A 27987-nucleotide genomic window follows, 5' to 3' on the forward strand; every position below is an offset into this window, starting at 1 on the left:
CCCCCGCTGCCCCTGCCCCCGCCCCCGGCCCAACTCCCACAGTGCACCTGCCAGAGACCCCAGGAGTGAAGGTCCCCCCCCCCTCCCCCGGCCACGACCTGGGTGGATCTTAGCCCCCAGCCCAAGGGCTCTGCCCCCATCCCACTTCCCCCAGCTACCACACCCCCCCCCCCGAGCCAGAGCCTGGCTTGGCCCCCAGCCCAAGGGAGAGTCCCTGCCCCCCGGCTTCCCCAAACCAGTGCCCGGCTTGGCCCCGCAGGACAAGGAGATCTACCGCTGGCCCATCAAGGAGTCACTCAAGGCCATGATTGCCTGGGAGTGGACGGTGGAGAAGCCCCACGAGGCTGAGGAGGAGAAGAGCGAGAAGAAGAAGACGCGGAAGATCTCACAGTCGGCCCAGGTGAGGGCAGCGCGGCTCAGGGCAGGGGGGGCTCAGGACTCCTGGGTTCCGTCTTGACTATGGGAGCGGAGGGGGGGTTGGGAGCCAGGACTCCTGGGTTCTATAGCCAGCTCTGGGAGGGAGTGGGGTTTAGTGGTTAGAGTGGGGGTGGGGCTGGGGGCCAGGACTCTTGGGTTCCATCCCAGCTCTGCCATTGGGAGCAGGCTCTGCGGCGGGAGGGGGGCACCAAGATGTCTGCCCAGTGAAGTGAGTGGCACCTGGGGGGCGTCCGCACTGAGCCAATCCCCGGGGAGCGGCACAGCTTCTAGAGCCACCTGCCCCTCTCAGGGCCACCCCCAGCAGCCCTCTAGCCCCATGGGTGTCGTGGGGCCACGGGGCATGGGCAGTCAGAGCTGGGTGGGCGAGAGCACCAGCCTGATCCACAGAGGGTCCCTGCCGGCCAGGAGCAGTAGAGGGCCCATGACACACAGGGGGAGTGGCTCTAGAGGCAGCCAGTGTGGGGGTGTGAGCGGAGGTGCGATGGGGGGGACGTGGGGCAGTGATGCTGTGACCCGGTGGTGGGGGGGAGGGACATGGCCCCTCTAAACTCTAATCCTCCCTCACAGGTGACCTATGACCCCAGCCACGGCTACAACCCACAGCCCATCGACCTGTTGGGGGTGACGCTCTCCCGGGAGCTGCAGGTGAGACTCGCGGCCCCCCAAAGTGGGATTGGCCGCGGGGATATTGACACAGCGGCGCGTGGCCCAGAGCGCCCCACGGGGCTGAATTCTTCCTGCCCCATCTCGCCCCACAGGCCATGGCAGAGCAGCTGGCTGAGAACTATCACAACACCTGGGGCCGTAAGAAGAAGCAGGAGCTGGAGGCCAAAGGTGAGCCTGTCCGTCTGTCCCCCTCCCTGGGAGCCGTCTGTCCAGCTGTCCCCCCCCCGGAGCATCTCTGTCCGTCCGTCTCCTCCTCCCCCCCTCCCAGAAGCATCTCCGTCCGCCCGTCCCTCCCCGGAAGTGTGTCCATCTGCCCATCCCCCCCACAGGAGTGTGTCCAGCCACCCACTGCCCCAAGAATGTGTCCACCCGCCTGCGCGCCCTGGTAGCATCTCTGCCCCCCACCCCCAGGAACATGTCTGTCTGTCTGGCCCCCTCCCCACTTAGGGGCTGACATCTGTCCCCGCAGGGGGTGGTTCCCACCCGCTCCTGGTGCCCTACGACACGCTGACGGCCAAGGAGAAGGCCCGGGACCGCGAGAAGGCCCAGGAGCTGCTCAAGTTCCTGCAGATGAATGGCTACGCCGTGACCAGGTGGGGACGGGGCCCGCGGGGGAGGGGGATCACCCCCACGACTCTGTGGCTCTTCACTCTTCTGCCCCGATGGGATCCTTGGGACCCCCCGAGTCCCCATCCTGTTGTGCTTCCCATCCCCCTTTCCACCCCGGGGGGTTTGTCCCATCAGGTCCATCACCCTAGGGGTGGGACCGTCCCTCCGCCTGTTCCCCCAGGGGGCACAACTGTCCCCTCCAGTTTATTCCCCCCCTTAGGAGTAGGTCTGTCCCCCCATCCATCCCCCTGGGAGTGGGTCCGTCCCCCCGGGCTGTGGGTGGAGATGCCCAGCCCTGCCCCTGACGCCCCTCACCCCGCTCTCCTCCAGGGGGCTGAAGGACATGGAGCTGGACTCCTCCTCCATCGAGAAGCGATTCGCCTACGGCTTCCTGCAGCAGCTGCTCAAGTGGATGGACATTTCGCAGGAGTTCATCGCCCACCTGGGTAGGGCCCCCTCTCCCCCCATGGGACACTGCTGCTCCACTCCCCCTCTGGCACCCTCGGGGGCTCAGCCACACCCTGTGTATCTGGGCCAGAGGATAGGGGGGCAGTAAATCTGGGAGCCAGGACTCCTGGGTTCTGTGCCCAGCTCTGGGAGGGGAGTGGTGTCTAGGGGTTAGAGCAGGGGGGAAAAGGAGCCAGGACTTTTAGGTTCTATCCCCAACTCTGGGAGGAAGTGGGGGCCAGTGGTTAGATCAGGGGGTGCTGGGAGCCAGGACTCCTGGGTCCTCCTGGGTACCAGCTGCTGCCCAGGGACTTGGAGGCATCTGTGGCAATAGGGAAAAGTTGCCTCAGTGTGTCAGAGGTTGAATCTCCCAAGAGCCCTGGGATTGAGGAGGGGAGAACAATCTCCACAACCCCCTGGCGCTCACCGCATCTCGTCTCCCTGCAGAGGCCGTGGTGAGCAGCGGGCGGGTGGAGAAATCACCCCATGAGCAGGAGATCAAGTTCTTTGCCAAGGTCAGTTTTTCTGTCCGCAGCCAGACCGATTGCTCACGGCAGGGATGGGGGAGGAGGAAGCAGAGCCAGGCTGAGCTAACGCTGCTGTTACTCCAGCCCCCTGCCCCCCTCAACCTCCCTTCCCACCCCGCCCGTCCACCGGCTGCAGTGCCCAGTTCAGGGTGCGGGGAGGGGTGTCTTTTTGTCCTGGGGAGGGTGTCACGTCCTCTCCTTTCCACTGGAGGGGGGGGCTTGACATTCACCCCCAGCCCATGAGGGGCGGGGGCACACGGCAGGAGGGATTACATCTCCTCTCCCACTGATCCCCGCCTTCCCCAGATCCTGCTGCCCCTCATCAACCAGTTCTTCCACAACCATTGCCTCTACTTCCTGTCCACGCCCGCCAAGGTCCTGGGCAGCGGGGGACACGCCTCCAACAAGGAGAAGGAGATGATCACCAGGTGAGTGGGGAGTGACGTGGGCGGGCGTCACAGGTGTGTGTCGGACCAGATGCCCCCATCCAGCCACGTGGCAGCCAGGGGGCTAAACCCCACCCTCTGCTGGTGCTCCTCAATCCTGACCTGCAGCCCCCTGCTGTCCCAGCCCTGGGCTCCCCCCCTCAGCTCTGCCAGTGCCCCTCACTCCCAACCCGCAGCCCTTGCTACCCCAGCCCTGGGCTCCCCACTCACGCAGTACCCACCCAGTGCTGTTAATGGGGGGTAGATGAGAGCCCATTGACCCTGCCCCCCATCTCTGCCCTGTGCGCACTCGTCCTCTGCTGTCTCTCTCTTTCACTCTCTCTCTTCCTCTCCCGCTCTCTCTCTTCAGCCTTTTCTGCAAGCTTGCGGCCCTGGTCAGGCACCGGGTGTCTCTGTTCGGTAAGCGCCCCTCACCGTGGGGCTGGGCTCTCCTGGGAGGCCAGGGACATTTGGCCTTGCCCATCTCCCAGCCCCAAGGGATGGGGGCTGGGCTGGGCCTGGGCCAAACCCCAAAGGGGGGAAGGGCTGTGACCTGTCCCAGACCTGTCCGTCCCCCCCAGCCATAACCCCCCTGTTTGCCCCCCACCCCATGGCCCTGCCCCCCTCTCGTCTCCCTGCCTTCTCTTGTCTCCCTGTTCCCCATGCTGTGGCTTTGCCCTCTCTCATCTCCCTGCCCCCACACCCTGGCCACACTCCCTCCCAGTCTGTGCAGGGTCCAGTCTGGACTGGTGAATCGCTGTGTCACCCCAGTCCCCCACTCCTGGAGCCCGTCTTGCTCTGCTGTGAGAACCCCACTCCTGGGTTGTTCACACAGCCACCGGCATGTAAGGAGCTCCCAACTCAGTGAGTGCGTGCTTCTAGCCAGCCACTGCTTGGATTATACAACAGAATGACCCCAGTCACTACCCCCCGTCCCAGATGCAACCCTAGGAACCTCCGTCCAGTTATGCCTACTGAACAGTGGAAGCCCATATAAATTCGTCAGTTTAACAAAGAAATTGATATGCACCAACCTTGTTACACCAAGTGGAGTCTCCAACATGCTTCAAACCAGGCGCCGTGCTTTAGATAGAGCAAACAAACACATTTATTAACTACAGAAAGATTGTTAGTGATTGTAAGTCAAAGAGTAACAAGTCAGATTTCTGCATTCCAAGCGAAGCGTAACACTTTCAGCAACCTTGCAAACTTGGGTGTTTCTCCCCACTGGCTGGCTGGTTTTCCTTCAGCCAGGCTCTCCCCTCTGGTCAGCATTTCGGTTGCTTGGTGGTGTTCGTAGATGGAGGTGGGAAAGAGCATGGGAGCAAATGTCTCCCCTTTTTATAATGTTCCTTCTCCTCCTTGGGGCTTTGTCCCCCCGCCCCACCGTCAGGGTCAAGTGACAAACAATGTCCTTACAGGGACTCAGCCATGTCCAGAGTCAGTGAACATCACCTCTTCGGGGCTCCAAACTGGCCCAGGGCAGGGAGATGACTCACTCGAGAGTCCAGTTGATCCTCCCTTGATGCCCAGGCCAGGCCTTTGTTCCTGGAAGGCTGGGCTGGGTTTGTCCTATACACGCCTTGATGAGGTGTGAACTCTCTGCTCCTGGAGAGTTTTGCCCGGACACGTTTCAAGTCATGAGGACGCGTCTCTGGGAATATGACATAGCGCAGCCTCATAACCATACACCGGACATTGCAACGAACACGTTACTGTAACCATAATGCTCAGTACCTCATGAGTCTTCCAAACAATCTAACGTGACACACTTTGCATTAAACAATGCACAATTACAGCATAAGGGTGAACATGGGAGTGCAGACTAAGCAGGTGTCTCTCGGCCCCTCAGCTTGGATCAGGCCCCCCCCCCTTTCCCCCGGCCATGAATCCCCCGGCCCCTCACCCCAGTGGCCTGGCTTTGCCTCCTTAGTGGGTGCCTGAGCAGGGTCTCTTCCCCCAGGCACGGATGCTACGGCTGTGGTGAATTGCCTGCACATCCTGGCTCGCTCCTTGGACGCCAGGTGAGGCCCTCGGATCCCTTCCCCAGGGCAGCTGGTGGGGGTAGGGGCAGGGCAGCCAGAGCCGCCAGGCGAGGCCTTTGACCGGAAGTGGGAGGAGCTAATGACATGGGTGAGATTTCACCACCCAGAGACAGCACCCAGAACTAGGGACCCCTACCTGGCACGGAGACATGACCCTCTGGGGTGTGGCGCGGGGCTGGTTATCCAGGGACCCCTCACCTGGTATGGAGATGGGGCCCCTCTGAGATGGGGCGTGTGGCTGGCTATCCGGAGACCCCTCACGCAACACAGAGACGCAGCCCTTGTGGGGCTCCTCTGCGGGGGCACGGGGCCAGCGATCCAGGGCCCCGTGGCTGAGTCATCTCTGGGCAGGACGGTGATGAAGTCCGGCCCGGAGATCGTCAAGGCCGGGCTGCGTTCGTTCTTCGAGAGTGCCTCAGAGGACATTGAGAAGATGGTGGAGAACCTCAAGCTGGGGAAGGTGTCGCAGTCCCGCACCCAGGTGAAGGGCGTGGCCCAGAACATCAACTACACCACGGTGGCCCTGCTGCCCGTGCTCACCTCCCTCTTCGAGCACATTGCCCAGCACCAGTTCGGGGACGACGTCATCCGTAAGCGGGGCTGGAGCTGTGGGGCAGAGGGCACCGGGGTGGGGGAGGAAAATGAGGGAGTGGGGGAGGGCAGGGAATCGGGGGGCTGGAGTGGGGGAGGGAAAGCTAGGCAGTAGGGGGTGGGGGAAGGGGCAGCGGGGGTGCAGCCGGACCCCCATGGCCCAGTTGGGGCTGGCAGCCCAGGCCCCAGACAGTCCACGCCACTCATGTGACTGGTGCCAAGGAGCAGCTCCCCCCTCCTAGCGGGGCGGCCCCCAGCCCCAGTTTCCGTGGTGAATCACTGCCAGGATCCAGGGATGACAGCGCCTCCCCCTCAGTACGCATGTATTGGGGGGGCAGCCCCCTAACCGAGTGCATGGGAATGGGGGGGAAGCGACGCCTGCCCTGATCTGCCCCCTTCCCGCCCCAGTGGATGACGTCCAGGTCTCCTGCTACCGGGCCCTGTGTAGCATCTACTCGCTGGGCACCACCCGGAACCCCTACGTGGAGAGGTGAGCAGGGGGCAGAGTGAGGGATACAGAGCCAGGGGGCAGCAGAGGGGGAGAAGGGAGGACAGAGGAGGGTGGGGGACGTGCCCAAGGGGTGCAATGGAGGTGCAGTGTGGGGCACAGCTTGGTGATGGAGCTGGGTGGGGGTTGAGGGGGGTACGGGGCGATGGAGCTGGGTGGGGCGAGGGAGCTGGATGGGGACAGCTGTCCAGCCAAAGGGTCTCTGATTCCCCGCCCCAGGCAGCGTCCCGCCCTGGGTGAATGCCTGGCCCGTCTGGCAGCCGCGATGCCCGTGGCCTTCCTGGAGCCACACCTGAACGCACACAACCCCTGCTCCGTCTACACCACCAAGTCGCCGCGGGAGCGCGCCAGTGAGTGTCCCTGCCCCCCCCCCCCATCGGCCCCTCACAGACAGGGCGGGGCCCCCCAGGACCTTCGGTTTGGGGCTCGTCCTTTGGAAGGGTCCAGAGCCCCACGGGGATCGTGGCCATATTTGGGACCCTGAAGGGCACCCCATTTTATGGCTCCACTACGCACTGCGGGGGTGTCCCTGGTGCTGTGGACTCCTGTGTGAGCTCCCCATGCCCTTTGGGGGGTATCCCTGTGGGTTGGGAATCCTGCCTGTACGGCCCCCCCCAAGCCCTGGGGCAGCTGCGTGTGACCACCCCACACACTGTGGGGCTGTCCCTGAGGCTCAGGAGTTCCCAGGTGACCCCACCATGTAACTCTGCCCACCCGATGAAATCCCGGGCAACCCCTTCCCCATGGAGGCGTCCCTGGGGCTGGGGGACGGGCTGCCCCCCGGGCGCTCACGCCTGCTCCCCGCAGTCCTGGGGCTGCCCAGCTGTGTGGAGGAGATGTGCCTTGACATCCCGGAGCTGGAGCGGCTCATGAAGGAGATCAGCGGGCTGGCGGAGTCGGGCGCCCGCTACACCGAGATGCCGCACGTCATTGAGGTGACACTGCCCATGCTGTGCAACTACCTGCTGCGCTGGTGGGAGAAGGGCCCCGAGACCTGCCCCCAGGGACCCTGCTGCACCGAAGTGACCTCCGAGCACCTCAACACCCTGCTGGGCAACGTCCTGCGTATCATCGTCAACAACCTGGGCATCGACGAGGCCTCCTGGATGAAGAGGCTGGCAGGTACCGGGGGCGAGGGCCTGGGATCTTCCTCTCTGGGGACACCGGCTCTGATCCAGGGGCCTGGCTGGCTCAGGGGGGCAGGGAATGGGGCAGGGGCCTTTTCCCCTCTAGGGGGTGTTCGGGGTGGAGGTCTCATCTAGGGGGTGCCGGCTCTGATCCAGCCCCGGGGGGGGGCACTGGCTGGGCAAAGGGGGGGTTATCTTCCTCTGACCCTTGACCCCCATCCCGCCAGTCTTTGCCCAGCCCATCGTGAGCAAGGCACGGCCCGAGCTGCTGCGCTCGCATTTCATCCCCACCATGGCGAAGCTGACGAAGCGCTCGGGGAAGGTGGTGGCCGAGGAGGAGCAGCTGCGGCTGGAGGCCAAGGCCGAGTCAGAGGACGCGGAGCTGCTGATCCGCGACGAGTTCTCGGTGCTCTGCCGGGACCTGTACGCCCTGTACCCGCTGCTCATCCGCTACGTGGACAACAACAGGTGGGCGGGGCCTGGCCTGGGAGTGCCACGGCGGGGGCGGGCCCTGGCCTGGGAGTGCCACGGCGGGGGCCTCCCAAGCCAGGCCCCGCCCCCTCAGGGCTCCTGCTGCTCCAGCCTCAGGTAGCAGGGTCCCTGGTTCAAATGCTGCTGGAGCTCAGATCCCTGGGCGCTGGGGCCCTGTTAGCACTGGGCAGGAGCAGGGACGGGGGCAGGGGGCATCCTCTGACAGTGCCCTGTGGGTTCTCAGGGCCAAGTGGCTGATGATGCCCAACTCGGATGCTGAGGAGCTGTTCCGCATGGTGGGCGAGATCTTTATCTACTGGTCCAAGTCGCACGTAAGTGGGGTGGGGGCGGGGCCGAGTGGGGAGGTGCTGAGTGGGGAGGTTCCAGGTGGGGACGGAGATGGGGAACGAGTGGGGAGGTGCTGGGGGCAGAGATGTGAAAGGGGGACGAGTGGGAAGGTGCCGGGGAACTGACATGCACTAAGCAGAGTTGGGGCTGGGTCCTGTTTGGATGGAGGGTCCCCCAGTAGCGCTGGGGGGCTGGGCTGGGCGGGGCGGGGGCATCAGGCTGCAGGAGGGCAACTCTAACCAGGGGCGCGGCTCACCCTGTCCATCCCCCCTTCCCCCCAGAATTTCAAACGGGAGGAGCAGAACTTTGTGGTGCAGAACGAGATTAACAACATGTCCTTCCTGACGGCTGATAGCAAGAGCAAGATGTCCAAGGTGAGGCCACCCGGGCCGGCTGCCGCCTGGACGCTGCCGGGCCCGGTTACCCAGCAGCCCAGCTCCAGAGGTGCCTGGTCTCGGGGCCAGGGCAACGGTCCAACCCCTATGGAAACGCTTGTGCGGCGCGAGCGCATCATTCACTGCCACTTCTTGTCCCAGGGCCTGTCCTGCACGGCGCCCGGCCCATGGGTCTGGCCAGGCGAGCGGGAGGAGAGCGCAGCCCCAGTGGAGAATGGACCCAAGGGGCATGGATCCAATGAGCCGTCAGCCTTGTGCTGGGGACTGGGGTGGGGGCGGCCAGGGACTCAGTGAGCCACCCTGATCCACGCTATGGGTGCTGGGGCATGGTCCCATGAGCCCCCATCCAGTCTCCAGAGGCGCCGTCCTGCCATCCCTGCCCCCCAATCCAGTCTCAAGGGATCCATCCTGCCACCTCCTGCCCCGCATCTAACCTCCAGAGGCACCATCCTGTGAGCTCCCCGATCTGCTCTGCGAGCGCCAGACATGCCACCCCCCGCACAATCCCGCCAGCCCCCCATATCTGGTCTCTGGGGCGCTGGCCCTCGGGCGGCCCCACTCTTGTCCAGGGCCCGTTCTGCAGCCGCCACGGGGGGGTCGCTGCCCATCTAACATGTCTCTTCTGTCTTGTCTCCCTTCTCTCCCCGCCGGGTGCCTTTAGTCTGGAGAAGGCCAGGTAGCGTCTCACTTCTCTTTGGCCGCGCAGAGACCGCATGGTGCCTTGTGTCTGTGTCTGATCTGCCAGCCCCCTGCCCCGCCCTGCCTCCCCAGTGGCGGAGTCCTCCTCAGCCCGCTCCCTGGGCTGCCCCCCGCCCCCTCTCCCAGGAGGTCGCGTGGACGTGACACCCTGTTTTGCACGGCCCAGGGGCTGGCAGGGGCCCCCTGCACCCCAAGAGCTGGGAGAGCATCGGCACCCTCTGTGCCTGGCCCAATGGGTCTCTAGGCACCTGGCCCCCCAGTGCACCTGGCCCCCCAGTCCCTAGCCCACATGTCCCTAGCACCCGCAGCCCCCAATTCCCAGTGCACCCGGCCCGCAGCCGTGTTGTAGGCTCTGCGCCGCCTTCCCCCTGCCAGGGCTTTTTACCGGTGACGTGGGGCCTGGCGTGGGGGATTTACCCCCCAGCCTTTGCCCCTCGCCCCCAGCTCACTCAGCCCTGAAGCAGCATGCGCCGCACCGGCTCTCTCTGACTCCTGATCCGAACCAGCGTGGTTCCCCCAGGCTCTTGCTGTGCAAAGCTGGGGGGCGGGGGGAATGGGTCCAGTCCCTGTTCTCACCCCCCCGCCCCAGATCACGGAGCTCATCATCGCCCCATGTGACACCCCGGCAGGAGGAGGTGGCGCTCGGGGATGTCACAGGCCGATGATGCTGCCCCGCTGCCTGCTGGGCTGCATGTGCCATGGGGTGGGGGTGCAGCTGCTGGGGGGTGGATGGGAGCATCCCCGGGAGGGCTGTGTCTGTGCTGTCCCACCCCCTGGTCACTCCCTTCCCGGTACGTGCCCCCTCTAGGGGTCTACGGTCAGCACTGAGCTGTGGTGTCCTGGGGGGGGATCAACCCCTCTAGACCCCACCCAGGGCACCCTCGTGCAGCCCATGACATGCTGGGGGGTTCTCCCTTGGGGAGCCCTCGGGCCCTGGGTTTTCCGGCGGGTCGCTGCCTCTTCTCCTGCCCCTGTGCGCTTTCCAAGGTCCCAGGGGCTGCGGTGACCTGGGGCTCCCGAGGCCGGAGTTTGCTGACTGTCTCCAGGGGAATGGGGGGGAGCCCTGAGCCCCCGTCTGCACCGGGGGGGCCTGACGTGGTACAAGCCAGCTGGGGTGACGCTCACACAGGGGCATTGGGCGGGTGGGTTCGGAACCGGATCGTCACTTGCACAGACAGATTCCCCAGTTGTCAGCGTCCATCACTGAGCGATCCTGCACCATGGGGGGGCGTCTCCCCCCAGCTGAGCGATCCTGTCCCCTGGGGGGCATCTCCCCAGGGGTTTCTCAGCCATCTTTGCCTTTTCACCCTTTGCAAAGTGGCCCTGCTCCTCCCCTCCCCCCACGGGGATGGGAAGCCCCGCCCCTTATGGGAAGCCCCACCCCTCCAACTTGGTAGGGGCGGGGCTAGCCAGGCGCTGCTGCGGCTGGATGCTTCTGCCTTGGCATGTTGGTTGGAGGCGGAGGACCTGGGGGGGATTGTTGCCAGGGCCTTGCTGTGACCCCTCCTTGCCCCCCAGGCAGGCAGCTCGGAGCAGGAGCGGACCAAGAAGAAGCGGCGGGGGGATCGCTACTCTGTGCAGACCTCGCTCATCGTGGCTACGCTGAAGAAGATGCTGCCCATCGGCCTCAACATGTGCTCACCAACCGACCAGGAGCTCATCACCCTGGCCAAGGGCCGCTACGCCCTGGTGAGCTGGGGGGAGGAGCTGGGAGAGCAGGGGGCGGAGCCAGGGGGTAAGGGGAGGAGCCAGTGGTGGAAGAGAAGGACTGTTGCCAGTGGGGGTGCAGTGAGCTGGGGGCACTACTGGGGGGAGGGGCTGAAGGGGTGGTGATGAGCAGCTGGAGGGAGGGGCTTGTGCTGGGGGCGCTCCTTGAGCCCGCCCTGGCTGATGAGCTGTGCCTCCTCCCCACCCCAGAAAGACACCGACGAGGAGGTGCGGGAATTCCTCAACAACAATCTGCACCTGCAGGGCAAGGTGAGTCTCGCCCCCCGGGCTGGCCTCCCTTTTCCCCCGGGTTCCACGGTCTGACCCTCCCTTTCCTCCCATGCCATGGGACGGCCCCCCTGTCTCCCACCGGTGCCACAGACTGTGGCCCGCCCCAGGGCACCCAGGCTCCGGGCCTGCCCCCCCCTCGCCCTGTGGATCAGTGCACGTCCCCCCACTCCATCCCCCGGCATGGTGGGGGCCTGTCCCCGGGGCGCCGTGTCTGACAGCACCCCCTTGGCCGCAGTGCGAGAACCCGGCCTCCATGCGCTGGCAGATGGCCCTGTACCGCGAGATGGCGGGCAAGGCCGAGGACGCCAACAAGCCTGAGAAGATCGTGCGGCGGGTGCAGGAGGTGTCGGCCGTGCTCTTCCACCTGGAGCAGGTCAGGGGCGGGGGGCAAGAGGGAGCAGGGGCACTTGGGGGCTGGGGAGGGGATGAGGGGCTGGGAAGAGGAGGGGCTGTGGGTGGGGAGGCCGGGGGTTGGGGAGGAGCAGGGACAGGGCACTGGGGGGGCAGGAGAGGGGCAGGGACAGGGCACTGGGGGGGCAGGAGAGGGGCTGCGGGGCTGGGAGGGGCAGGGACATGGAAGGGGAGGGCGGGGTGGGGCAGTGAGAACAGGGGGGACTGTGGGGAGCGGGGAGGCAGGGGCGCGGCTGGGCTGGGGCCTGCAGCTCTAATCCCGCCCCCGCAGGCTGAGCACCCCTTCAAGTCGAAGAAGGCTGTGTGGCACAAGCTGCTGTCGAAGCAGCGCCGTCGCGCTGTGGTCGCCTGTTTCCGCATGACACCGCTCTACAACCTGCCCAGGTCAGTGCCCCCCCCCTCCCCCGCCAGGGACACCCTGCCCCCGCCATGGGGCCCTCCCCCATCCTGTCCTCCCCCTCTATGGGCTCCACCTCCCGAACCACTCACCCACCCTGGGATCCACAGTGCCCCCAGCACCCCGCTGGGTCCACGATCTCAGCTCTACCAGCCCCAGCTGCTGGCCAGGCCCTTTGCACCCCCTTGGCCTCCCGGATGCTGACTGGTCAGCGAGTGTGGCCGGGGGGGAGAGGGTTGGCTCAATCCCTGGCCCCCAAGCGTGTCCCAGTTGCCCTGCCAGGCCTCTGATCTCCCCCCTCCCCCAGGCACCGGGCCTGTAACATGTTCCTGGAAAGTTACAAGACGTCCTGGATTGTCACAGAGGAGCACGCCTTCGAGGACAGGATGATCGACGACCTGGCCGTGAGCTGGCGGGAGAGGAAGGGCTCGGGGAGAGGAGTGAACTTTTCATGTCTGCAGCCAGGACACCTGGGTCCCAGCCCTGCCTGGGCTCTGGGTCCCACCGGGACTCCTGGGTTCTGTCCCCATCCGGGCGCCCGGGTTCTATTCCCACCCTCTCCCTGTTCTCACACCATCGTCCTTGCGGCCGCTGATGGCCAGGCCTGGCACCCCGGGGGGTTGGGGGCAGCAGGATTTCAGTGGTGCGGGGTCAGAGCTGGGGGGCCAAGGGGGAGGGAGGGATGGGTAGGGGTGGGAGCGGGGTTGGGAGCAGGCTCTGGGTCCCATGTGCTGGGTGTGGGGAAGCCAGGCAGGCCAGGCCATCTGCAGTGGGGACGCTAGGCAGGTTTGGAGCTGCTGACTCTCTGCCGTCCTGCTGGGGGGAGCAGAAACTGGGTGAGGAGGAGGAGGAGGAGGAAGAGCAGATGGAGAAGAAGCCTGACCCCCTGCACCAGCTCATCCTGCACTTCAGCCGGACGGCACTGACGGAGAAGAGGTGGGTGCTGGGTGCAGGGGAGGTGTCCAAACCTTAGCAACCCAGCCTGGGGAACAGCCTGAGCTGAGGAGCCCAGGGAGTGAATCACCTGCAGGAGCCAGGACTCCTGGGTTCTATCCCCAGCACTGGGAGGGGAGTGGGGTCTAGTGGTTAGAGTGGGGGGGGGTGGAGCTGGGAGCCAGGACTTCTGGGTTTTGTCCCCAGTGCTGGGAGGGGTGGGGGTTCAGTGTCTGTTGCAGAAAGATTTGGCTGGCCGCTCTGGAGCATGTGATTTTGGTTCTGACTCTGGCCTGTGCTCTGCCTTTCAGCAAACTAGATGAGGACTATCTGTACATGGCCTACGCGGACATCATGGCGAAGGTGAGTGACCCCAAGTCCACACCAGCCTCTCGCAGCCGATCCCACTCAGCCTCCCTAGCCCTGCCCGGCGCATTACCTTCCCCCCCATTGAATGCCCCTGGCCCCGTTCAACGTGTGTCTTCCTCCCTCTTTACCTCCCCATCATTTACTGAGGCTGGTTTGAGTATCCTCAGTAGAGCCCATCGGACTTGTCCCAATCGTGCGGGGAGTCAGATTTGAACCTGGCTCTTTGGGTATTAAAGCAGCAGAGGATTTGAATCCTTCCCTCCCTGGACTCTCCCCCCCACTGCAGATTTGCAGACTCTTCCTCCACAACTTACAAACTTCTGCTCCTGCTACTCTGGAGTGGCTGGAGGAACCCCCAGGTCACAGCCCTGTGGGCAGTAGTAACAATATTGTAACTTGGGAGTAAAGGCATAGTATCTTTGGAGTAGCAATGGCATAGCAGCTATGTGGTATTTATGGAATAATTGCGTGGTATCTTTGGAGCAGCGATGTAGCAATGGTGGAGTAATTTGGGGGTAATTAGTGTTTTAACAGTAATTTTGTAATACTGTCATATTTCTGTGGTAATGATGGAGTAACAGCTTTGTATCTCTGGAGTAGTAGCATGTGTCTTTGGAGAAGCTCCATAGTACTAATGTAGTGTAGCTGAAGTAACAAGGTACTAATGGTTATGGTATGTCTATATGTAACAGTGTCATATCCCTGGAGTAATGACAGAGAAACAGCAGAGTGTCTCTGGAGTAACGATGTGCTAATGGCACACTATCTTTGGAGTAACTGTATAATATCTCTGGAGTAACAATACTAAACTGACTCTGAAGTAATGGTATAGTATCTCCAGAGTAATAAGGGTGTCATGTCACTAGAATAACAATGTATTAACAGTGTGGTATCTCCAGAGTACCAGTGGAGTATCTCTGGAGTAATGGCATAGTATCCAGATTGGAGGGAGGGAATCAGTCTCCAAAGCACCCCTCACCCTGGCTTCCCTCTCGCCCCCAGAGCTGTCATATTGAAGAAGATGAAGAGGAAGGTGGTGAGAAAGATGAGGAGGAGGCTGAAGGCTCCTTTGAGGTAGATGGTCCCCTCCCTGTGGTCCTGGCCCGCCTGCGGGTCCCCCAGCCTTTGCCTGCCTGTGTGAACCTCGTGTCTCCACCCTGCAGGAGAAGGAGATGGAGAAGCAGAAGCTGCTCTACCAGCAGTCGCGGCTGCACAACCGTGGGGCGGCCGAGATGGTGCTGCAGATGATCAGTGCCTGCAAAGGTGAGACAGCCCCTGGCACGCCCCTTGTACGCTCGCCGGGGGCAGGGAGCAGTTGGGTGGCTTGATGGGGGACTGGCAGGTTAGGGGGTGAGGAGCATGTGGGCGACATTCCAGGCTGGGGTGTACGTACGGGCTGGGACCAATGCCGGGGCGTGGGGTGGGGGTTGGTGGGGCAGGGGCTGGGGTTGATGCCCGAGGGCTAGGGTGGGGGTTGGGAAGCCCCATGCCCTCATCCTCGTGGTGCACACTGTGTGTATTACTCGTCTCTAAGCCTCTGTGCCAATTGGGGGCCCTGTCACTGTGACCCCTGCTTCGAGCATCTCCCAGATCCCCTGTGGGGCGGGGCGTTAAACTCTGCATACACACCTCCGATGCCCCTGTGTGGTAACTGGTGCTGCCTTGGTGGTTGGCAGGGGAACCGGGCGCCATGGTGTCCTCCACCCTCAAGCTGGGCATCTCCATCCTGAACGGAGGCAACGTGGAAGTGCAGCAGGTATGGCGCCAGCATCACTCTGCTCCCGGGGCCAGGGCCCCAGCAGCTCACTCAGTCCTTACGCAGGCAAAGCTCCCATTGAGCCAGCGAGTAACAGCTGCGTAAAGGCTGAGGAGCACATGAAGTATGGCCAAGTGCTGAGTAACAAGCAAATCCTGTCCAAGTAACTTGTTAGTAACTACTAAGTAACAGGCAAATGAGTGCTAGGTAATGAGGGCTTGTGCCATGATTAACAAGGGGAGTGTGCAGCGAGTAACGGCTTTGTAATGAGCGAATATGCACTGAGTAATGATGGAGAAAGTGCTGAGTAATGACTGAGTAATTAGTGGGTATGCACTGAGTAACAAGGGAGGATGTGCTGAGTAATGGCTGAGTAAAGGGGGATGGGCTGAGTAACAAGGGAGGACAGGCTGAATAATGAAGGAGGATAGCCTGAGTAACGAGACGAGACGACAGGCTGGAGGATGGGCTGAGTAACAAGGGTGGATGGGTCGAGTAATGGCAGAGTAATGAGAGTGGATGGGCCGAGTAATGAGGGAATAGTGGCTGAGTCGCCATTAAGGTCGCTGACGCTGCCTTTGTCCCCACAGAAAATGCTGGATTACCTGAAGGAGAAGCGGGAGGTGGGTTTCTTCCAGAGCGTGCAGGCGCTGATGCAGACGTGCAGGTGAGCGGGATCATCCGTCATGCATCCCCTTCTGTCCGTCTGTCCCAGCCTGTGTCCATTCCTCCCCTGCAGGCCCCTCCAGCCAAGCTGGTCCCCCCCACTCTCCTCTTCCTTCTTGTGTCCGGCCTGTCTCCATCACTCTCATTTTACCCCTCGCACCCCCGTGCCACCCACCGGCCTTTGGTGCCAGCTGTTCCCCCGCCCCCCGTGGTCCCACCTGGGGGAACCTGACCAGCGGGGAGCCAGCCATAGGGGACACCGATCCCCCTTCCCCAAAGCGGCATCCCAGGGTGGGGGCTGGGCTATGTGAAGCTTTGATCCTGTCCCCCGTGGTGCATTGGGGGAGCAAAGGGTTGATGTCAATGGCAGGCAGGAAGCCATGGCCTCCCCTGACCCCCATTTCTCCCCGCAGCGTCCTGGACCTCAACGCCTTCGAGAGGCAGAACAAGGCTGAGGGGCTGGGCATGGTGACGGAGGAAGGAACAAGTGAGTCTGCGCTGCCCCCCTTCACCCGTCATCCTGGCTGCTGCCTCCTCAGACATGGCCTTCAGCCATCTCAGCCCCAGCCCCACAGATCTCTGCCCCTCAACCCTCCCTGCCCAGACCCCCCATCTCAGCCCCAGCCTTGCAGACCTCTGCCCCCCTTCTTCTTAGCCTATGGAGCTGGGGGTGGGGGATGCCGCTGTAGCAAGTGAGTGATGGCCTCGGGGGACCCCAGGCCCCAATCCCAGCAGCCCTTGGGACAGGGTCACTCATGCTAGTGGCCGGTGCTGGGATCATGGCCGCTGGAGCCTCTGAGCTAACAGGCCTCTCCCTGAGCCCTGCAGGTCCCGGGTTCAATCCGTCCTCTCCTCGCAATCCCAGCCTGCCCTGGGGTGAGCAGGAAGAGCCACCAGGAGGAGGGGGGGAGGGCAGCTCTGGGGGCACCCCTGGCGAGGGGGGGGATGGTCTAGGGCGGGTCATCATGGGGGACAGCGAGATGAGTTGCCCCCCACCCCAGGGCAGTCCTGGGTGTCCGGCAGGGGCTGATCCTGCGACAGCTGCTGGGAAGGGCCGGATGAGCTGGTCTCACGGGACCGGGCCCATCTAGCCCCACGTCCCATCTCTGCTGGGGGGACCTGCGGCTCAGGGCTGATGGGGCACCAGGGCCCCCTCCCCCTCCTTCCACCGCGGCCCCTCCCCACCCTCGGTGTGTGTTCACAGCTGCCGTGTGGTTGCGGGCTCCCCCCCAGAGTGAGGCGCTGCTATTAATCCGACTGTAATAACGCCCCCACCCCTGCCCCGCCTGGGGCGCCTCCGACTCCACATTAATGGCGTTAATCTGGTTTTAATCATCTCCTTTTCCTTTGTGCTGTGACGTGTTGCACTCACCTCCTCTCTCCCCCCTTCTCTTCCCTCCCCCTACCCCCATCTCACTGGCGCCCCCAGTCATCCGTCGGGAAAATGGTAAATAACCTGCTTCTATGGTGGTTTCTTTTTCTTGGTCTGTTTTCTAACCTGGTGGGCTTGGCCCAGCGCCAAAGGCTGATCAGAATCCCCTGCCCCCACAGGGGCCCTGCCGATCCCTCGGGGGAGGGGGCAGCTTTGGGCGATGGAAGGGGAAATTGGCGTGTTGGGGCTGTGGGGGAGGGGCAGCTCTGTCTTTGTTACTGTAGGGTTGCCTGTGAGCTCCAGCCTGCCAGTGCTGCTGTGTTTAGTGTAGGGAACTGAGCTGAGGCTAGCCGCGCGTTGGTTTGTTATTGTAGGGTTGCTGGGGGGCGATGTAGGAGGTAAGCATGCCTGTTTGTTATTGTAGGATTGCTGGGGCATGATGCAGGAGCTAAGCACACCAATTTGTTATTGTAGGGTCTTTCAAGTACTGGGGTGTGCTCATGGATTGTTGTGTTGCTGGGCTGGACTGCCCAGGCTGCTTTATTACCGCATGGATGCTCAGGGGTCAGTGGCCACACATGCTCACTTATTGTCGGGGGTCTGTGTGCTGCTGGGTGTGTACGGTGGCTTGTTATTGTAGAGTTGCTCCTGGCTGAGTCTGCGCTCAGCGTGATTGGTCTCAGTCCAAGGGATTTAAATCAGCAGCAGGAAACTTAGATTTCAACCATTGCTCTGAAGCGGGTTTTGCGTTCAGTATTTTGTATTCATTTCCCTGCCAAGGGCTCCAGTTCCATCGCTGGGTGGCCGTTTGGCCCCAGCGACGGGCAGCCAAGTGGAGCTTTTTCATGGCACTTGGGGCTGCTTCTGCCGGCAGGAGAATAACCCCAGCTGATCATGTTTATTTCCAGGTTGCGTAGCTCAGCTTCCCTCCACTCAGAGTCTGCCAGTTCACCGGCTGTGGTTATTTTAGAGGAGGGCGAACGGTGCCTTTCTTGTTAGACACCAATGCAGTTTTTACGGGGGATTTGTGTCAAGCTCCGTTAGCGTGGAAATGTCCGATTTGGTTACAGATGCACAAAGCCAGCCTTGGAATGAAAGCAAACGACCGTCAGTGGGCAGGAACCGTTCCCCAAAAAAGGTTTAGTGGGAGCTGTTTTGCACTTAAAATGAGCTGATTCATTCAGTGAAGGAAGCATCTGTAGCTAGTGAGTTGTGGTAGCTGGTCTTGGTCTCCGTGGCCTTTGCGATTGTAGAGATAGTAGATCTCGTCCTCGCCGAGATGGGGGAAGGAAACAAGCTTTCCTGCTTTTCCAGCTCCCAGTCGCTCTCTGAACTTTGGCTGCCCTGGCCAGTGAATTGAACTAGTTGGATAAAATATTTTCTCTGCCCTGCAGAAGAGGCAGACGCTGCCAGAAGCTGGCTTAGCCCATCAGAAAACGGCGACTCCCGGGACTCAGCCAGCTTTGCGCCAGTTCAGCATGGCGCCTTTCTGGGAAATGTGGCAGCAAATGTGGACGGGCTTGAATCTTCGGTTCTGTATTTGGGTTACATTGTTTGAACGGTTTATAAATGTAGGCCTGGGCACTGGTTATCAGTTTCCAATTGAATTTTAAATAGGTTTATATTTAAAAAATAAACCTGTATTTAATTTAAATTTTAAAAAACCCTCTGATCTATCTATCTTATCCACTCCATTGCAACTATTGGTTTGCTATGCTAGGGTCACCCAGGGGTGCTGGTTTGTTATGGTAGGGTCTCCTGGGAAGGGGGCTGGTTTCTTATGGTAGGGTCTCCTGTGGGGGGAGGCTGGTTTGTTAGGGTGGGCAGATAGATTGTTATGATAGGGTCTCATAGGCGGGGCTGGTTTGGGATGGTGGACAGACTCAGCAGAGTGCAGTGGTTTGTTACGGTAGGGTCTCCTGGGGTGGGGGGGGGGCTGGTTTGTTATGGTGGGCGGGCGGACCTAGCAAGGGCTGCTGGTTTGTTATGGTAGGGTCTCCCGCGGGAGCTGGTTTGTTATGGTGGGCGGGCAGACCCAGCAAGGGATGCTGGTTTGTTATGGTAGGGTCTCCCGCGGGAGCTGGTTTGTTATGGTGGGCAGACCCAGCAGGGGAGCTGCAGTGACTGCTGTGCCGTGCTGTGCCATGCCAGGAAACGGTTCCTGTCCCCTCCCCCCGTGGGGTGTGTCAGGCTCAGGGGTTCTGATCAGCCTCGTGGGAGGGGAGGAGGGTTTCCGTGGCTCCATGTGGCATGTCCTGCAGCTCAGGCCACACCCCGCCCCCAGCGAGCCCCCGGCAGCCTGGGGCTGGTGCCTGCCGGGCACGGCTCCTCCTGATCTGCGCTGAGCACTAACCGCACCCCCTCGCCCCTTGCACTGGAACTGGGGCGCTCCGGTGCCGTCTCTGTGAGCCACGTTCCCTGCTCTCATCAGGCACTCGCCCGCTCTGCATCCGCCCCAGGGCAAGGACTCTGCAGGACATCGCCACCCTGCAGCCTCAGGGCGGACAAGGCATCGTCCACCGTCCCCAGCCCCCTGCCCACAGCCAACCCAGCCTGAGACCTTGTCGCTGCGCGCTCCTCCCCCAGCCCTCGCCATTCTCCCCAGGGCTGCGGGCATCAGTGGGTCCTGGCCAATAGCCCTTGGATTGAACAGATTCCAATGAACTCGATAGCAGACTGTAGTACCTGTGTAGTAAGAACCTGCTTTCTCCGTAGTAACACTGGTGTCTTCATAGCAACACCATAGCAGTGATGTACCTTCATAGAAACTGTGTGTTAGCTTTCTAGGAATGTTGTGACATCTTTGGAGTATCGATGAGATCAAATGTGCATAGTATCATTGTGTCTTTCTAGAAGTGATATGGCATCTCTGTGGTATCTTTGTAGTAACAATGTGGTGTCTTGTAGTAACAATGTAGTAGTATCTTCATGGGAGCTTTGTGGTGGTTTTGTAATAACTATATGGTGCTTTTGTAGTCTGTTTGGAGTATCAATGTGGTGTCCTTGAAGTAACAATGTAAGAGTATTTTCATGGTCTTTGTAGTAGTATCTTCAGAGTACCTGTGCAGTAACGATGTAGTAACAATTCTTGCAGCATTCCTGTACTAATATTGTCGTAGTAACTTTGTAGTATCTTTGTGGTAACAATGGGATTATGACTTTGTAGTATCTGTCTGGTCACAGTGTGGGAGTATCTGTGTAGTAACTGTGTAGTTGTTTTGCAGTATCTCTGTTCTAATATTGTGGTAGTATCTGTGTATTAACAATGTAGTAGCATCTTTGCAGTATCTCTGTTCTAATATTGTGGTGGTATCTGTGTAGTAAGTCCAGTAAGTGGTGGTTTTGGGGATTGTTACTGTCACACACACACCTGTCTCTTTAAATAGTGCAGCAGCAGACACAATCGGGGGCAACCCACCTGCTAGCTAGGTCTGGGCGAGATGACCTTTGATGAGCTCTTCCTGCCCTGCTCCCCCAGCGCCATGATCCCCAGTGATCAGGGGAGAGGAAGCAGGAGAGGGGAGTCGAACCCCAGCTGTGAAGGGGAGAAGGCGACTTCATGAACAGTGGAAAAGGGACTGGTCATTAACGCCATGTGGGGTGTCTGAATTCGCCTGGGAGCCAGGCACACAGCCCGTGCCCCCAGCAGATTTCATAACATCCTTAATGCCCAGTGTCGCACGATGGCTGTGTGGCAGACTCCGCCCATTGCCCCTAATCCTATTGACCAGCCAGGAGTCAGATCCAGCTGCACCTGATGAGACAGACGTTACTCAGACATCATCCCAGAATTCATCCCGTGTTACTCTGACTTGGCTCCTACAATATTGTGTTACTTGGACTTTACTCCTACATTACTCAGACATTACTACTCCAATACTGAGACTGCTCCTGCGTTATTCCAGCATTACCCTGACATTACTTAGTTACTCCGACTTTACTCTTGCAAAACTCCCACCTGTCTTTAGTGGGCTCTTTGCTGAGCTCAAATGTCAGGATTTGGCCCCTGACAGGTTTTTTCAATAAATACCAAATGGCTCCCCAGTAAACCATCCAGTAACATTAGTGATGGTCCCTCTCCCCCAGCACCCTTCCCTCCTCCCTGTGAATTCTCTGTATCTCCCTCCTTCCCCCCCAAACTGCCCACTGTGCTGGGCAGGCCGGGAGCCCGCAGGGACCAGCTTCGCTGGTGCCGGGATGTCAGGTGGCGATGATATTGTTTTCAAGCTGGCAAAAAGAAACAATATCCTACCCGCCCCATCCACCACAGGCAACAGCTCAAAAGAGCCGCCTGGGGCCCTAATGAGACGCTTGGTGCCTGACTCCACTAACCTGAGCTAAATCCTGCAGGCCTCGCTCGGGCTCAGCTCCCATGGAAACCAGTGGGCCAGATCCTGAACTCCTGACTCGGGGGGTTACTCCCTCACTACTCCCTCCCCACTCGGGGTTACTCACTCCTTACCCAGAATGGGGGTTACGCACTCCTTACTCCAGGGTTACTCACTCCTTACTCAGGATTTACTTCTTCGTTACTCGCTCTCCACTCAGGATTACTCACTCCTCACTCAGAGTGGGGGTTACTTGCTCCTTACTCTGGGGTTACTCCCTCTTGACCTCAGAGAGCTGAGCCCCGAGCAAGGCCTTCTGGGTGATGTCCCTGTGTGCTGTGTGCTGGAGTGTGGGCTGCCTGGCTGCCACTGGCCCCTTGGCCCCTGCCCCACGTGTGCTAACCCCCCTCGCCACTCGGCCTCTGTCCCCTGTGTGTGCTAACCCCGCTGGCCCCTCGCCAGGCCCCGTCCCCCGGTCGCTGCGGCTAACGTTGGCCAGTTCTGTCTCTCCCCTCCCCTCGCCCCGCTCTAGGAGAGAAGGTGATGGCAGACGATGAGTTCACGCAGGATCTCTTCCGGCTCCTGCAGCTCCTGTGCGAGGGCCACAACAACGGTACGGCCAGCGGGGGGGGGGGCCCAGAGCCCAATGTGGCCAGGGAGCAAGGCGGAGGGGTGGCTGCTCCGGGCGGGGAACGTGAGGGTGATGGGGGACTGGGGTGCATGAATGGGAGGGAGCTAGATACTCTGGGTATATGGCTGCAGGGGCGGGTATTGCGGTGCTGATGTGGGGGCTCATGGCCAGGTAGTGCAAGTAGCTGGGGGGAAGGATGAGCAGGGGGCGGGAGGGCGGGTGGGCGCCTGGCTGGATGGAGATGGTGGGTGAATGGGTGGGTATGTGGGTCAATGGGTGCTGGGACTGGGCACTGCGGGTGGTCCGACTTGTGACCAAGCCAGTGTGGGTGGGGAACCAAGCCCGGCACAAGCCCCTCCTGCCCATCCCGGCCCCCCTGCGCCGAGGGGTCTGTGCAGCGCTCGGCGGCGGGGAGGGCCTGACCCGGCGTCTCCCCCGGCAGATTTCCAGAACTACCTGCGCACGCAGACGGGCAACACGACCACCATCAACATCATCATCTGCACCGTGGACTATCTGCTGCGGCTGCAGGTCAGCGCCCCTCCCCCCCCGGCAGGCACGGCCCCCCCAGTGCGCATGGGCCCCCATGAACCCTCACCAGCAGGCATAGGTCCCAGAGCCCCCCCAGTGGGCACGGGCCCTCAGAGCCCTTCCCGTACTGGTGGGCCCCAGCACACAGCCTTCCCCCCGCCAGCTCCCAGCACAGAGCGCTCTGGGCAGGGGTGGCAGGACCCGCCCAGCCACTGGCCCTGCAGCCAGTGGGGGGGCAAGGTCAGGGATCAGCTCTACCCTCCCCACCCCCCAGGAGTCCATCAGCGATTTCTACTGGTACTACTCGGGCAAGGATGTCATCGATGAGCAGGGCAAGCGCAACTTCTCCAAGGCTATGGCTGTCGCCAAGCAGGTCTTCAACAGCCTGACCGAGTACATCCAGGTACAGCCCCCGGTGCGGCCCCGGTACAGCCGGGTATGGCCCCCGGCATGGCCCTGCTACAGCCGGGTACGGCCACCCCTGGTACAGCTGGATACAGCCAGGTATGGCCCCCTGACACGGCCCAAGTACGACCCCCCGGTGCAGCCCCCGCTACAGCCGGGTACAGCTCCCTGGCATGGCCCCTGCTACAGCCAGGTATGGTCCCCCAGCCCTGCTGCTTGATCATAACCCAGTATAGCCAGGTCCAGCTACACCCCCACCCCACCCTCTTCTATTCTCTGCACCAGCAAGGAAGTAAATAGATGCGGCTGTGACCCTCGGGATGGGGATGATCCCTGAATAAGCAGCCCCGCACCCCACCCCAGAGGTGGCTGCATTTCTGCGCCAGGCAAGGGGTCCCTGGATAACCACCCCCACGCCCCACCCCCCAGGGTCCATGTCTACGCTCCGGGCTTGGGTTCCCATGGACTGTTAGAAACTGGGTTTTGGGTTCTGTGGCTGGCAAGCGACGTGCTGGTCTCTGCAGCTGTTGGCTCTGGGCTGTGCCCACGGCTGTGCCCACAGCTGTGCCCGTCTGTCTCCCGCAGGGCCCATGCACAGGGAACCAGCAGAGCCTGGCGCACAGCAGGCTGTGGGACGCCGTGGTCGGCTTCCTCCATGTCTTTGCCCACATGATGATGAAGCTGGCCCAGGTAACTGCAGCCGTTTTGCCAGCACCAGGCGCAGGAGGAGAGGGGGGCAGCAGTGGGGGCGCGGAGGGGGGAAGCTGTCTCCCCCACAGGGGGTCGCCCAGCTCCTTGGGGCTGGCCCGGCTCTGTGACCGGCAGCGGCGCAGAAGGAAGGTGGGGAAGGCATTGAGCCACCAGCCGTCGCGTCTCTGAGGCCCTCAGTAGCCAGCCTGCTCAGTTCAGTAGCCAGCTGCTCCGGGGTGAATTTCCCACGTCTGCAGGCCGGTCCCAGCCACCTTAAAGGACGGACCCTCCAGCCGGGCTGCTCCGCAAACATTGGTGTCTAGTGGGCACCTAGTCCGCTCGGGCTGGGCCCCCCACCCGCCGTTTCAGATCCAATCGAGGGCCACCTGCCCTCCCTGCCAGCTCCGGTCCGCCCCGCTGGCTCCGGTCCGGGGCTGCGGCTGGGAGAGGAGTCAGTGCCGCCCGATCATAACCCCCCCACACCCCGGTAGGTCTCGGAATTGCTGGGGGGGGTGGATTGGGGTGAGTGATTTTTGACCCTTTTAATCGCCGCACTAACCCAGAATGCTCTGTGCCCTGCCTGCCCTCCCCCCTCCCGATCCGTGGCCTCTCCCCCCTGCCCCCCACCAATCCATGGCAGCAGCTTTGGGTGTACTTTGACCAACCCATTTTTGTATTTCACTGTCTCGCCTTCCTTTATGAGCCACCCCTGCTCAGTGCCCCGCACCCCCAGCAGGGCTGCCCTCACACCTCTTCCAGGCCAGGGCGCAGCTCCCGACGCAGCGTCTGCCTGCTGCAGGGAGGGGGCAGAGGAACGGCCCCTGTGGGCCCCCATGCAGCACTGGTGGGGAGCAACCAGGCCAGATAGGCTGGCCCCCCCAGCTGCCCACTCAGCAGATGGCAAAGGGAGGGTCTGCCGTGGGGCAAAATGACAATAAATGAAGGGATGGGGGCATGGGAGCAAGCAGGACCCTTGTCTGTTCGTCCACCCAGCCCTTCATCTGTCAATCCATCCATCCTATCCTATCTGTCCACCTATCCCTTCATCCGTCCATCCATGCATCCTATCCATCCTCCCAGCCATCCACCCGTTCATCCGTCTACCCGCCACCTCTCCGTCCTTCCTTCCATCCTGCTTGTCCCCATGTCCATGATACTAGAATCTCTGCCCCTCCGTGAAAATAGCTTCACATATAATTTGGAGTGGGGCATTCCAGTGGTTAGAGCAGGGTGGGCTGGAAGCCAGCTCTGGGAGGGGAGGGGGGTCTAGTGGTTAGAGCAGGGGAGCCAGAATTCCTGGTATAAACGTGTCTGTGCTCCAGACTCCCCTTCGCTGAGTCCTTTTCTGCTGCCCTGTAGAATCTGTTAGCTCTGCGACCCTCAGCTCCTGTTGCTCCCCACACCCTCCTCCCACAAGGCCCAGCGCAGGTGCTGTGGGGTGGGGCTGCCCCCCACCAGCCGGGCGATAAAGGAAGAGGCCGGATGGCAGCCGGCACGATACAAAAATGCTCTTAAAAATGTTGCTGAATAACATTTTTATTCTGATGTGTGACAGATGAGCCAGCCGGCCGGACTCCGAAATGGCGTAAGAACCTGTGTGTGGCACGCGCCATCTCACGCCTGCCCGCGCTCACCCCGCGCCGCCGCCCGGCCTGGCTGCTCTCCTCCGCTTCTCTGTCTCCCTCGCTCGGGGCCAGTCCGGTCCTGCCTGCTTTTTCCTGGCCCTCTTTTCTTCTTCTCCCTCTGCTTCACTCTTCCTTGTCCCACTTCTCCCCGCTCCCCCTCCCCATCCGTCCATCTTTTTCTTTCTTTCTTTCTTCCTTTCCACCCAGGCCAGACCAAACTAACACCCCCAACCCCTGCCACAGGCAGCCCCTGCTTGATACTCACCCACCTGCAGCTGCCCCCACCTCCCCAGGCCTGATCCCCTGTAACTACCCTCCCCGATACCCCCCCATCCTCTCTGAAGCAGGGAGAGGGGTCTGAACCCCATGGGGGGCAGCAGTGCTGGGGGGCAGGGTTATCCCACCCTGAGTCCCTGATCTAAGTGGCCAGTAGCTGAAGGCGGGAGAGTATCCCTTGGCCACGCCCCTGCAACTGGGGGCAGCCCATAGGAGCCATCTGGGGATTCCCCTGCCTGGGAGCTAGGCCCCGCCCTTCCTGGGCCTGGGCGGGGCCAGAGTTGTGTGTGTACCATAATCCCCATAGTAATTGACCCCACTGTCTGTGTGTTGGAAGAGCAGGGCCCTGGGTGATTGTGGTAATTAGGGACCCTAATCCCCACCATGAGAGAGCCCCTCCCTAGCCGGGGGTATGCCTGGGTCCCCCCAAAAGTGCAGTGGGTTGGTCTGGCCTGGGTCCCCCATCTGGGTGTGCAGCAGCTGGCAAGTGTAACAATCTCCGCCGAGCCTCTCGGGTCAGCCCAGCCCCCAATACCTTGTGAGGCTGGGCGAGCAGGTGGGCGCCGTGCTTGGCTGGTGCTTCTGTCTGCTCTGAACTCCGGCGGGAGGGTCTTGGGCTGTGGTGCCGGCGCCGCGTACTGGTGGCGGAGATCTCTAGCAGGCACTCAGGGCAGCCCCAGGGCTTGGTCACATGCGTAAGAGTTTGTTCCCACATTTGCACACGAACACACGCAAGCACACATGTGAAATTGCCTGGCCAAGATCACATGAGATCTCTTGCACATGCACACGCGTGAGATCACATGCGCGAGGGCTTGAGCACACATTCCTCCCGGGGGCCGGAGTGGAGCCATTGCCCCCACCCCATCCATGCTCTAGTTTGTGCTGGGGGGGGTGAATCCGTGCGCCTATCTTGGCTCCCCACTAGAACATACTGTGGGGGTGACTGGGGCTGGGGGCACCCTGCAGGGAGCTGTGGGGGACTTGGGGGGTGTTTTTCTGCACCCAAACTCTCTCTTTGTTGCGCTGCCCATGAGGACCATTTCCGGAGCAGGCTGTACCCGGAGGTAAGAGGGGGAGGGGTGCGCCCCCCCTTCCCCCGCATGCTCCCTGCGCAGCCCGTCGCTCTCCCTGCATCGGGGCTCAGCCTGCAGGGGAGCTGATGGGGCGTCTCCGTGTCTGCAGCGCAGGGTCCTGAGGAACAGGCTGTAGGGGCGACCCTGCCTGGGATGGGGATGGGGTAGTGAGTCTGTCCCCCCCCAGTGTGCGGTGCCGTCCAGACTGGGTGTCAGGCCGCAGCCCTGGCTGGCGCAGAGCAAGGCATCTGCAGCTGCCACTAGCCAGGGTCGGCCTGTCCCGCCCGGACGCGTCTCAGCAGTCGGGGGTTTGGCCCAGGCAGTGGGAGGCTGGGCAGCCCTCGGTGCTGCAGGAGATCGCACGCCCAAGGTTGCAGGCACACGATCACGGGCCTGAGATTACGCCTGCGGGGCCGCGGGCACAGATGCTGGCTCACGGTGCCCAGGCTGGGACCATGGGTCTGGGCTGGAGTCTGAGTTGGGGGCAGACCCGCCCCAGGGGGTAAATGGGGGCTGCCCCCTTGTTTGGAATAGGGTCACCCTGCTGATAGCAAGGGTGAAAGCCGCTCCCTGGGCTCCCTTCGGCCCATAGCACAGTGGGGCTGGGGATCCTGATCCTTCTGAGGCAGGCAAGCAGCTTCCAGCCATAGGCACTGACGAGGGAAGGGGCCATGCGAGGGCAGGGACATGTGCAAGGGGGGGCCGTGCGAGGGCAGAGGGGGCATGGAAGGGGGGCATGTGAAGGCAGGGCATGTGTGCAAGGGCAGGGGCGTGTGTGCAAAGGGGGCGTGCGAGGGCAAGAAGGCCATGCGAGGACAGGGGCCGTTTGTATGTGCAGGGGGGCCATGCGGGCCCAGGGAGCGTCTCCGCCATCTCACGGCGTTCTGTTCCCCCCCCGCCCCGTGTCTCCCCAGGACTCCAGCCAGATCGGGTTGCTGAAGGAACTGCTGGACCTGCAGAAGGACATGGTGGTGATGCTGCTGTCCCTGCTGGAGGGTGAGGCCGCTGGGCAGGGCCTGAGATCCCCCCCGCCCGGCCGGGCACGTGATACCGCCTCTCGCTGGCCCCCCGGGCGGGGAACCCCAGCCCGTGGCATGTGCGGCTCAGGGCACCACATCCCCCTCATTTGTCCTTCCGTCCCCAGGCACACCCCTCTGTCCGTCAACCTCATGTGTCCTCCTGTCTGTCCATCCCCGTGTCCTCCTGTCTGTCCATCCCCATGCACAC

The 27987-nt window shown here is 61.8% G+C and overlaps 1 protein-coding gene across 2 annotated transcripts in view; it reads left to right on the forward strand.

Moving 5' to 3' along the window:
• RYR1 (ryanodine receptor 1) overlaps positions 1–27987 on the forward strand; it is a 78869-nt gene that overhangs the window by 43005 nt on the left and 7877 nt on the right. Inside the window, exons 54-88 of one of the 2 annotated variants that reach the window (XM_067556744.1) lie at positions 260–400; positions 1006–1083; positions 1197–1272; positions 1574–1697; positions 2044–2159; positions 2608–2675; positions 2994–3115; positions 3483–3532; positions 5076–5136; positions 5509–5747; positions 6157–6238; positions 6476–6606; positions 7064–7378; positions 7611–7851; positions 8099–8186; positions 8484–8576; positions 9259–9273; positions 10815–10985; positions 11214–11273; positions 11530–11667; positions 11977–12089; positions 12410–12506; positions 12932–13038; positions 13347–13398; positions 14407–14478; positions 14568–14667; positions 15081–15160; positions 15751–15827; positions 16240–16313; positions 17256–17273; positions 22059–22139; positions 22600–22688; positions 22963–23091; positions 23679–23783; positions 27675–27756. In XM_067556744.1, coding sequence (XP_067412845.1) covers positions 260–400; positions 1006–1083; positions 1197–1272; positions 1574–1697; positions 2044–2159; positions 2608–2675; positions 2994–3115; positions 3483–3532; positions 5076–5136; positions 5509–5747; positions 6157–6238; positions 6476–6606; positions 7064–7378; positions 7611–7851; positions 8099–8186; positions 8484–8576; positions 9259–9273; positions 10815–10985; positions 11214–11273; positions 11530–11667; positions 11977–12089; positions 12410–12506; positions 12932–13038; positions 13347–13398; positions 14407–14478; positions 14568–14667; positions 15081–15160; positions 15751–15827; positions 16240–16313; positions 17256–17273; positions 22059–22139; positions 22600–22688; positions 22963–23091; positions 23679–23783; positions 27675–27756 — 3685 coding nt within the window. The remainder of the gene's footprint in view (positions 1–259; positions 401–1005; positions 1084–1196; positions 1273–1573; positions 1698–2043; positions 2160–2607; positions 2676–2993; positions 3116–3482; positions 3533–5075; positions 5137–5508; positions 5748–6156; positions 6239–6475; positions 6607–7063; positions 7379–7610; positions 7852–8098; positions 8187–8483; positions 8577–9258; positions 9274–10814; positions 10986–11213; positions 11274–11529; positions 11668–11976; positions 12090–12409; positions 12507–12931; positions 13039–13346; positions 13399–14406; positions 14479–14567; positions 14668–15080; positions 15161–15750; positions 15828–16239; positions 16314–17255; positions 17274–22058; positions 22140–22599; positions 22689–22962; positions 23092–23678; positions 23784–27674; positions 27757–27987) is intronic. The other variant, XM_067556745.1, reaches the window with a different exon arrangement.

The sequence above is a fragment of the Emydura macquarii genome, unplaced genomic scaffold (assembly GCF_026122565.2).
Source record: "Emydura macquarii macquarii isolate MOO-44397 ecotype Brisbane River unplaced genomic scaffold, CSIRO-AGI_Emac_v2 contig_1790, whole genome shotgun sequence".
NCBI lineage: Eukaryota > Metazoa > Chordata > Testudines > Chelidae > Emydura > Emydura macquarii.